Genomic DNA, 12,113 nt, shown 5'->3' on the forward strand with positions numbered 1-12,113 from the left:
ATTTCGGGCCCTTACCCGGGCCCCCTAGACCGGGTAATTTTATTTTTTCAGAAAACCTATATTAGCCTACATATTATCCGGGTCCCCTAGGGACCCGGGCCCCCCCGCGCCGCGGGGGTGTACGTTACGCCACTGATTCCCTCCTCTGTGTTTATCTCTAGAGAACCTTATGCACCACCTCGGTTTGAACGGAGATAGATCAGCTGTTGGTTTAAACCCGGAATGAAACACATTGCAATAAATACGACCATTACCTTCAAGTAATCGTAGATTAACAGGTCATTCACTATCTGACTAGTGGTCCAACATTCAATGTTGGATCGGACATCGGACGGTGTGAATGGTGTTGTTGGAAGTCTAGTCGGACGAGTTCGATCAAGTAGAGGTCCTACATCCGACTAGCCTTTACTTTCCATTGACTAGACTGAAGTAATCGGAGTGGTTATACATCCGACTAGTAGTCCAACATTGTTGCATCAAATAAATAATAGATAACTATTATAAATAATGCATCACATAAGTTGATAATCAGACAGCTTTAGGGTGTGATCACATTCGAATGCTTATATGTGCAAGTGCAAGCTTGGTTATGCTTTGCCAAGTGTGCAGATGAGAGAAAAATCTGAAAGAGCAATAGGAACACTCACATTGAACGCTTGCACTTGCTGGTTGCGTTCAGTGTGAGCAGCTACATGCAAGTCACGTTTCAAATTTTGTTTTTCGGCTCATGCATGATCTGACATGCACATATACATTTAATGTGATCGCATCCTTATTCACCTTTGAAGCTCTAAACAATTGCACTGTTGAGAGCAAATTGTGTATAATTCTTATGTCAAAAATAGCATTTATTTTATTGGATGAAAAAGACTAAGAAATTGTCAAAAAACACAGATTTATTGATACTTGGAAACCGTTCTTTCTAAGAAATTGTCAAAAAACCACAGATTTATTGATACTTGGAAACCGTTCTTTCCAAATATCAATAAATCTGTGTTTTTTTGACAATTTCTTACTCTTTTTCATTCAATATGAATAATTACCACAATATGAACTTCTCAACTACACAAAAAGTGCATTTATTTTAGTCAAGACAGTGGTAAACCGAGGTGACTGTACCAATTTTGGGGAGTTTAAATTTTAAATAGCTTGCAATCAATACTTAAATTGAAACAAATCACTGACAATATTTTTTATTGTATTCTGGAGTATTTTTTCATTATAGAAAGAACATATTTTTTTCATTTTATTAAATATACCGTATATATTTTTTGAAAATAAGAGACAATGTCACCCATGGGTTGGGGTTATGGATTAGTTAATTTTCAAGACTCGCTTAACTCCTAAAGGTGCGTACAGATATACGCGCCTCCAACACGCTCCGCCTTCGCTCTGATCATGAACGTTACGGGAGATGTTAGCTCTTCTCGCGTTCCACTCTTGCTCCCCGGTCGATCATCAATCGATCTGCTCGAGTGACGTTCGATTGCGGAGCAGAGCGAAAGTCTGTACGCACCTTTATAGTGAATATTGCTATATTAAAAAATGGATATTAATAAATCGATGAAGTACTTCAATAGGGTTACCTACTTGAATTGTTCAATTATAGAGATTACTAGTACCCTCTTTACTAGAGTACTAATAATTTATATATCGATATATTGATGGAAAGTTCGATATTCTTTAAAAAGAGATTGGACTGAATTTTTGTCTCAATAGATTATTGACTCAAATCTATGGTAACTAAGTAATGCTAAGGGTATTTTAGAAACAACACAGTACAATTCAAGTTTATTTAACAAGTGTATTTATTTTGCAGTAAAACCAAGCCTGAAGGACAACATAATTATTGTTCAACATGATCAATAAAATATCATGTTTCAAGAAATTTCCTCATTTAGAGGTGAATCGATCTCTTCAACTTATTACATATTCTTTGTATAATTGAGAACTGAGAAACATGCATTCGAATTCTTTTGTTTTGTAGTTCAGGACTGCTACATAATTTAATGTTATTAACAACAAGACTGGTTACTGACTTTGGAAACGATAAACTAATTCTACAAGTAACATCTATTAAGTTTACTTCAAGTGAGAGAAGAGAGTTTTAGAAACACAATGGTCTACGCAGTGCAGAAAGTCGTAAAGTTCCTCAACGCACTGTTCAGAGGTTTGCTTCTTGCTAAGAACTCGAGCATTGCATGTGTCCAGTTTTGCTTTGTAGGTAGTACAATGGGCTTCTTCAGAACACTTTTCCTGAAACAAATGAGATTAAATTTATATCAATATCAAGGTCAAGACAGAAAATATGATACGACAGTCAAAAAAACTTATTAAAAATACTAAAAAGTCAATAAACACGATCAGGGGCATATTTTTAAAGAATTTTTTATTTTGATTTCATAAAAATGTACAGTTCCGTAATGCAGAAAACTGTGAATCTAGAATGACCAATCCTTAGTTGTGTACTGTTTATTAGATAACATGCCGTGCTATGCTTGTCTAATAAATGTGTGGCTATCTTAGGCTAAACTCACACTTACGCGACTCAAGTCGAGAAGAGACTTCCTTCTCGACGCAGCATGTGTTTTCAAATGGTGACACTCAGACCAGTCGATTCTAGCATAGAGAAACAATAGCGTATGTAGATATTCCATGGTATAGAGCGTTTATGTCGCAACTTTTACTGTTATCTCAAGCCGATTACTGTCGATTTTTACTTTTTTGACCGGGTAAGAGTGTATGAGCGGCACAATAATGAGAGACTACCAGCGTCATAAAGCTTCACGGGAAAGAACTACGTGGACTATCAGCCTGAGATAACAGTAAAAGTTGCGACATAAACGCCCTAAGCCATGGGATATCTACTTATGCTATTGTTTCTCTATGATTCCAGTGTCAGCATTTGAAAAAACATGCTGCGTCGAGAAAAGACTAGAATCGCAGTCTCTTCTCGACTTGAGTCGCGTAAGTGTGAGTTGAGCCTGAAGGTGCGTACAATATTATGCGCCAGTAACACGCGCATTTCGCTTTTCACCAGCTAATCTTCGGCTTATTATATCTGTATTTGTACAGAAACAGTAAGATACAGATATAATAAGCATAGTATCAGCTTATGGAAAGCGAAATGCGCGTGTTCGTGGCGCATAAGTCTGTACGCACCTTCAGAGTATCCTGCCCCTAAATTACTAACCGATAGAACTCTCATGAAAAGAGTCTAGTTTTCTCTAGCATTACACCATGAATTTGTTCGTTTCTCAATAGTCAATCTTTCACTTCATAAGTTACTCATTTTATTTAGAAATTCGAAGCACAAAGTAATGTTTCGAGCTTTTCATAGCTTCATGTTTATTATGGAGAAATACCACAGCATCATATACAATACAAATTCAGAGCATTCTTCAGGCTAGTAGTTCAATCAACCACCAGAGATGTGGTTCAATATTTATATGTCTGAGCTAAATATCATATAATTTTATAAATCTCCATCGCTTTTCCAATGGCCGTTTTCACGCTTACCGTACCGATTTCTCAGCGACCTTACATGAAAGAATGTTCTCAGCTTCGCTTATATGGTTGACGTCAATCGGAGACCATTCTGTCCTGTCTCGACGGTAAAGACGGCCACTAACGACAGGACATTTCTGTCAAACATGTCTGAACAGACCTGACCGTTCAGACAAGTAGCATCATCAACGAAAGGCTTCGAACAAAATTTCTTGAGATTAGATTTTATGCCAAAGAGCTGTTTACTCGAAGCCTTTCGCCGATGACAACTTGTATTAACAGATATGTTCGACAGACTTGTAATGTCGTTAGTGGCCAGCCTTAGAAATTTAATCTTTCTCATGAAACTTGTTTGGTAACCTATTTTCTATGTACTTTGAATAGACTGTCAATTAGGTTCTCTATGATATGTTACTATTGCCAATAGTTCAATTTATTAATGTATACGGTGTGTAATGATCATACTTGAATACTTAAAGTCGTTGCCAAGGACTGGGGTTTCCAGATGGGTGGTGTCAAAGTTTTACAGTAAATTACAATATAAGTAATCTGCATTTTTATTCCTGCTGTGGAGGTGCTACATCCTCAAAATAAAGGCACCTCATATCAGTCTATCAGTGAGATTATAAAAAAATGAAGACTGAACTAGGAAGTCTCCAAAATTGAATTCAAAATCGAACTTGACCAACTGAGGTCATAAGTAAAACTAACTTATACAGTCTTTAGAAATCACTAAGGCCCGGTTGCAAGTCTGTTAAATTTCAATTATAATTAAATGCCTCGAGAAGAGTTTTATAATTGGGTCATTTGGCATTTAATCATGGTTGAAATTTAACCCTACTTACGCTTTTGTGCAACCGAACCTAACCTATTTATAGTTTCTGAACATCAGATAAGATTGCTAACTCAATCGAAAGAGCTTTGTGAACTATCAATCCAAATCTTTTTTCAAGTAAAATATGAATTACTGTTGGATGAGAGAAGAATTTATCTAATGGATTAAATTGTAATTTAGCTTAGCTAAAACAGCCTCTACTACTCTGGGTATAGAGAAAGGAAATAATCAACTTAATACTCAATAAAATGTATCATATTTATATGAAGAAATCTAGAATACTTGGATTAGCCTACGGATGATATTGAATAACAACATAAAATTAAAAGAAAAGATAACTTACTCTCAGGGTGACCTGGGGATCGACTAATTCGTCATCATCCTGTGCTTTTACTGATCTGAAGAGTGAGAACGGCATTTTAGCTGAAAATAATGAAATATTGAAAATTAATTCGATTGAAGAGAAAACTAACCAAGTAAAATACATACAGGAATAACCACTGCTACAAACTTACATTTATATATCTGTGGTGAAGATGGAACGTCCAAAAATTTCGTTCAACAGCACCTTGCTTCTTTGATTCGGAGTTGGGGTTGGGTTTGGGAGAGACGTTGTGATTGGTAGATGGGAGATTGGAGCAAGGACAGCTGAGCCAGGTGAATAGAGAGTAACATACGTAGAGTGCCTAAAATTTCCAAGTCACTCATTTTTCTCTCTCGAGGCAATCTTACGCGTGCGCAGAACTTATACGAAAGCACAGAGAAGAAAGCAGAGGATGCATCTAACGTTGCGCTTAATGGGTGACCAGCAGTATCGAGTGGGTGTAGAGGGGGGTAAAGTGGGTGACTAACAGTTAGTTCTTCAATTCGCTACGAGAGATCAGTACCATCGACAGGCCTTCCCCGCTAATTCAGAAATCCCCCTCCAACAGTTGTAGTACTCTGTCACCTCCACCCTTTGCTCGACTGTTGTCATTCCACAACCACATTCAACAAAATAATAACAAGTCACAATTGTCAATCATCCAATTACTAGTAGATCGGCTTGCACTACTCTGCTGTCTTTTCAATTTTATGAAGATACACATACACACACTCACACACCATACAGTGAATCACACACCTAATGTGTGAGATAAATTACTTTTAACATGAAGAGGAGAAACCCATTTCTCCCTCCACAGTTTGTAGCATAGTCACAGACGGACATCTATACAAATAGATGGACAACGACTTTGTCCTTCAGTAAGTCAGAAGTTAGAACTTGCTAAAGCTAGTTCAATAATTATTTTATACAAAACCACTATAAATGAACCAAACGTATTTATTAAGCTTAATTTATCATCTACCTAGGTCTCTATCTAGGGCAACCAAACTGAACATTTACAAAACGCTGATCTGACCAATAATAACCTATGGCTGTTTTGATATTTAAAAAAAGATGAATTTTCTTTTTTGGTGAAAGGGGCATTTTATAGTGTTGACAAGTTCTTTGATAATGGAACCTTACAATCATCATCATCATCCATTATTGACTAGGCTTGTAAAGCCTGTTCTGGTGTCTACCACTTCCTCGGTCTTCCGAAGTCCCTTTTCCCATCCAACTGTAATTTCAAAGCTTGTAGTGGAAGACGAGTTGGTGGCATACGGTGCACGTGATTTGTCCACTTGAATCTGTATTTTTTAATGATTGCTGATTCCTTCTACTTTGTGGCAAAAGTGAAACTTGAGGACTCAAGATCCAATTCCTGCAACCATTATACAGCGACAACTGTGTGGTTTGTATATATTATTCCAAAACAAATGCTGCAAGGACAGTCGCATACCTCACACACTGAAATATAACATTGGAGTCCAGATCTAAGTTTAAGGTGGGGGTATGCTGATACTTGATATCGGTGTCCTTGATAAACAGGTTTAAGAAATTCAAGAAGTTAAGAAATTAAACAAGAAACTCAGTTTAAAAAGATTAAAAAAGCAGCTCATCAGACAGGCCAGCCAATGAATAAATTGGTTTATTGATCAATTTCTGTCTAATGAGAGAGCAGAATCTTGCACTTGGCACATTTTTTACTACCATTGAGAGTCTGTTGTGAAAATTTATTGCAGCTGATGGGAAGCCTCTCTCTGTGTACTAGCCAGCCTGCTGCAAGGAACCTCAAGATCTGTTGCATGGTGAGTGTTTTAGGTGTGAGTAGTATAAAAATGGGGAGTCTGGTGCACAAGTGCACAAGACTCCCCATTAACCTCAGGGTCATCCACGTCATCCAAACCTAACCTCAAGGTCATCCACGTCATCCAAACCTAACCTCAAGGTCATCCACGTCATCCAAACCTAACACCAAGGTCATCCACGTCATCCAAACCTAACCTCAAGGTCATCCACGTCATCCAAACCTAACCTCAAGGTCATCCACGTCATCCAAACCTAACCTCAAGGTCATCCAGGTCAACCACACCTAACCTCAAGGCCATCCAGGTCAACCACACCTAACCTCAAAGATTAAAAAAAAAATAATAATTAAAAAAAAACAAAAAAAAAATTTAAAAAAATAGGAAAAAAAAATGTCGATCTAGAGTCTCCCATGGACATCTTGATCTAGTAGGTCTACCATGGACATATTCATCTGGTGTGATCTCATTACTACACGAAAATCACCCACACACACATACTGGTGGCACGACTGCACAAGACACAATGTCCCATTTTTTTTTTTTTTTTTTTTAATTTTTGAGGTTAGGTGTGGTTGACCTGGATGGCCTTGAGGTTAGGTGTGGTTGACCTGGATGGCCTTGAGGTTAGGTGTGGTTGACCTGGATGACCTTGAGGTTAGGTTTGGATGACGTGGATGACCTTGAGGTTAGGTTTGGATGACGTGGATGACCTTGAGGTTAGGTTTGGATGACGTGGATGACCTTGAGGTTAGGTTTGGATGACGTGGATGACCTTGAGGTTAGGTTTGGATGACGTGGATGACCTTGAGGTTAGGTTTGGATGACGTGGATGACCTTAAGGTTAATGGGGAGTCTGGTGCACTTGTGCACCAGACTCCCCATTTTTATACTACTGGTGTGAATATAATCTCTTCTCCCAAGCCTCTGCAGATTATCTCTGACATGGGTCAAGGAGGACAGAATGTACTGGCCGTGTATGGTGAGAATCTCCACATCTTTGATGTGACCCGTGAAAGTTATGACCCTGATTGCCTTCTTTTGCAACAGTAGCACTCATGTCTAAAAGAGGTGCATGCCCCCACAACAGAAGTCCACACATGATGAGGCTGTGGAACAACGAATGATATGCTGAGACAAGGTATTCCCTACTAATGATGTATCTCAGCTTCCTGAGGAGGTATATCACTCTGGACAATCTCTTGTATACCTCAGCCACATGATGGTGCCACCTGAGCTTGGTGTCAATCCAGAAGCTGAGAAACCTCACTGGCTCAACCTCCCCTGCAGTCCTATTGAGGAAACAGACTTTCATACTTACTCCTTACTTCTGGTGTCCTCCTCATAGTCCTAGGATCAGGAGATTGTCAAAGGTTTTGATCTCCTCTATTGGGGTCGTCATCAGGTGAATAGAGTATTTTATACTCTAAGGTGTTGGTATGTGTGGTCATCAGTAAACTCTCTTGTCATGTAGTATGGTCTTGCAACTAGATATTTCTTGAAATTTTGAGCAAAAACGCCATGGTCCTGAAATTCTTTTAATTCTTTTAGTAACAGGTTGAAGTTTGACCAGAAAGTTTGGTTTCTCCTTGTTTACCTTCATCCTGTTTGCAGTAAACCAGGTCTTGGAGATGTTCAGTTGTTCAACCGACCTTCCCAATGCTTCCCAAAGCGATTCTTCTCTTGCAGTCAGCATGGTGTCATCCACAAAGAGAATGGAGCCCAGGCTGTCTAAAAAGTCGTTCATGAGCAGGATGATGAGCAGACCTGACACAGAACCCTGTGGCACACCGTGCACCACATCTCTGATGCCTGAAGAGGCTCCCTTGAGTGAGGGAGCTGGGAGGTAATTCAGTATATTCAGCCCATGACCGGCAGTAACCGGACAACTTCGTCAAAATATAAAACAATTAATACACAAATAACTAGAAATAGCTGCAGATAGGTCATTTCATGTGACTCTGTAAACAGACTGCAATACTAAAACATGAAACAATCTCAAACTGGTCAACAAGTCCACTCGTCTCAACATCTCTCAGTGAGTACAGAGGGTAGTTGATGAATTTCTCATGTACCAGCCTACAAAACTTTCCATACTCCAGCTCACAAACACAAATTGGCAGTCAGTTAAAAAGAATTAGAGTTTGTAAGGGGTAGCAGTCATGTGCTTTTGATAGTCTGGAGTAGGGCAGGTCAATGTTGCCCCGTCTCCTGGTATTGTGGTGGTGCAGCTGACCCCTCTCCTGATAGGCATGAACCTCACTCCTTAGGAGCCGTAGGGAGCTATACATGTACTGACTGTACACTGTCAGTATTTTCAGGCGTTTGAAAATATTGGCCGGCAGTGCTCCAGGTAATGCAATGACATGAACAACTTTCTTCTGTAGGAGGAGAATCTTTTCACAGCTACCCACATGGCCCCATAGTACTATTCCATAGCTTATATGACTATGGAACAGCCCATGGTAGGCTGTAATAAAGTAGTTGGCAGGCACATGTTGCTTCAGCTTACATATAAAGAATGTCATCCTGGCCAGTCAGTTGCACAGCATGCCAATATGTCGATCCCATGATAGAGTGGGGTCCATCACAAAACCCAAGAGTTTGACCTCCTCCTCACCACGAGCATGCAGACCACGCCTTAAGATGCACAACAGGTTCTGTGTTTTTCCCTCATTTAGACACAGTTTGTTTGATTTAAACCACTGGCTAGCTTCTTCTACAAGAAGATTAGACTGGACAACAGCAGTTTGGAGGTCCTCATCCTGGGCCAGTAGGGTGGTACCATTAGTGAACAATAAGGCTCTTCCATGCAGACTGAAGCCGTTGATGAATACAAGAAACAACAGAGGACCAAGAATTGATCCTTGCGACACTCCATAGATCATCCCCCTTGACCGTGACTGTACCATTTAGATGTGACCTGCATTCTACTGGAGAGGTAATCCTCCATGGTTTTCAGGGGAACTCCACTTATCCCATACCTCTTCATTTTACTTGTTAGTATGTCATGCAAGACACAGTCAAATGCCTTGGTCAAATCACACAAACCAATGGAGACCGACTGCCTGCCCTTCATTACCCCAAGAACCGACTCCACCAAATACCGGACAGCTCCTGTGGTTGATCTCCCCTGACAGAATCCATACTGGTGAGGTTGGAAGATGGAATTACACTCAAAATATCATGAAAGCTGAACATACATCACCGATTCCTTGAGTTAGCCAAATACAGGAATTATTGAGACTGGCCTGAAATTTGACAATTCATCAGGTTTACTTTTCTAGGAATTGTTCTTGATGTCTTCAGCTCCTTAGGGAATACTCCAGAATCCAAACAGTCATTGATAAAATTACACAGTGGTACAGCTAAAACTATTGACTTCAATACCACTGTTGAGATTCCATAAATGTCAGGACTTGTTGAACTCTTATATCACTTGACTATTTTTATCAGGTCTACTGGGGAAATCCTCTCCCACTTCACAAAACTGCAAGTGCTGACAGGAACATTGAGAGCCTCAACTATTCCAGCCACTGAGTGAATAAAGAAATCGTTGAAGTCATCAGGACTTGCACCTCCTTTCAGTACAACTTTCTTGTTTTTGGAGCTGATTGATTGATTGATTAGCTGCCTTCATTAAAAACCTAGGAGGGCGAAGTTAGGGCGCAGCCGGCCCTCTCTTACACTTAACCCTCCAATACAATTCTAAGTAAAACTAAAACACTATACAACAAAGATTATAAGATAAAATAAAACAATTTACAAATAATAAAATTTTCAAATAGCGAATGAAAGAAAGGAAAAAAAACAAAATTTCTTTCTAATTTGAATCAGTGAAAATAATACAATGAGAAAAAGATAAAACTGAAAAGTGAAAACAGAAGAAACGTCAGTTCAAAATCCATAGATCATTCGATAGAAGAAAAAAGAAGAAAGAGAGGAATAAATTAAAGAAGGAAGAAAGGACACACACACACACACACACACACCACACACACACACACAACACACACCACACACACACACACAACACACACCACACACACAAACACACAACACACACACACACAACACACACACACACACACACACACCACACACACACACACACACACACACACACACACAAACACACATACACACACACACACACAACACACAACACACACCACACACACAACACACACACACACACACACCACACACACACACACACACACACAACACACACACACACACTAACACACACATTAAGATTTAGTGAACATTCCAGCCGAGTCCACCACCTCTGATCCACCGCAAGACAGCCGCACCAAACCGACGATGTCCCTCAACAAGCCTTAGCTCAGCAGGCAGAGAATTCCACAAACTACAGGCTGTCACAAGGAACGACTTGTTGTACATAACAGTCCTATGTGTTGGGACAGCCAGCAGATGGGATCCATGCCGCATTCCTCCATGACCAAAGTCACCCAAGTAACGGTACTCTACTGCCAGATACTTAGGGGTTTTAGTTTTCAATATCTTATAGAGGAAGCACAAAGCATGATGTGATCTACTCTCACGCAGCTTCATAAGTTCAAGTCTGTTAAAGTATTCAGTTACATGGTCGTCACGTCTCAGGTTAAAGATAAAGCAAACACAGTAATTATGTGCACGCTGCATCCTCTGCAGAAGTTGAACTGTCATGTCAAGAATCACAATGTCACAGTAGTTGAAGATCGGGAAGATCAGAGTCTTGACTAACATAACCTTCGTTGAAAAGGGAATGAAGTCAGAGATCTTCTTCAATGTCATAATCCCCCCAATGACCCTGTTACAAGTCTGAGTCACGTGGCTGGTCCAGTCAAGAGTCCTTGTCATTGTAAGTCCTAGATTTTTCACGTCAGAACTGTATTGCAATTGTATGTTATTCAATTTTATAAATGGTCCATTAGTTATGTCAAGTGTGTTTAAAAGTCTTGAATAACCTATGACTATTGATTTTGATTTAGTTTCTTTAATTTTCAGTCCATTATTCTCAGTCCATCGTACCAAACGAGTCAAGTCAGCATTGACTTCATCAACTGTGACGTCGAAGTCATTTTTCTTGCAGTGCCGGTATACTTGCAAGTCGTCGGCATACAGGTGATGTCTGGTCGTGAGTAGAGTGCTTGTCACGTCATTTATGCAGATGCTAAACAGCAGAGGACCCAATACCGAACCCTGAGGAACTCCTCTGTTCACTTCACGCCACCGTGAAGAGGCATCCCCGACTCTCACACACTGACACCGACCCTGAAGATAGGACCTCACCCATGCCACAGTGGAGTTGGAAAAACCTAAGTTTCTGAGTTTATAGAGTAAAGTGGGATGGAAAATTCTATCGAATGCCTTACTAAAATCTATTAGGACTAGAACTGTTAGCTCTCTACCATCCATAGCCCTACGAATGACGTCAGTGACTCTCAGGAGTGCAGAGGTGGTGCTATGACCACTACGGAACCCTGATTGGAAGTCACCAATCAATCCAGAACCATGGATAAATGAGCTTAATTGGGAGTGAATGATAATTTCCAGAACCTTGGACAAAACGGACAATAAGCTTATAGGCCTG

At 39.8% G+C, this 12,113-nt stretch overlaps 1 protein-coding gene across 1 annotated transcript; it reads right to left on the reverse strand.

Moving 5' to 3' along the window:
- Window positions 1–1,784: 1,784 nt before the first annotated feature.
- Window positions 1,785–5,191, reverse strand: LOC111045064 (cytochrome b-c1 complex subunit 6, mitochondrial). The gene is made up of 3 exons (XM_022330371.2): window positions 4,858–5,191; window positions 4,686–4,765; window positions 1,785–2,256 (listed from the first exon to the last, which is right to left on the reverse strand). The coding sequence occupies exons 2-3, from the start codon at window positions 4,758–4,760 to the stop codon at window positions 2,083–2,085; spliced, it is 249 nt and encodes an 82-aa protein (XP_022186063.1). The 5' UTR covers window positions 4,761–4,765; window positions 4,858–5,191; the 3' UTR covers window positions 1,785–2,082.
- Between the last annotated feature and the right edge of the window lie 6,922 nt (window positions 5,192–12,113).

This window comes from Nilaparvata lugens, chromosome X (assembly GCF_014356525.2).
Source record: "Nilaparvata lugens isolate BPH chromosome X, ASM1435652v1, whole genome shotgun sequence".
Lineage (NCBI taxonomy): Eukaryota > Metazoa > Arthropoda > Insecta > Hemiptera > Delphacidae > Nilaparvata > Nilaparvata lugens.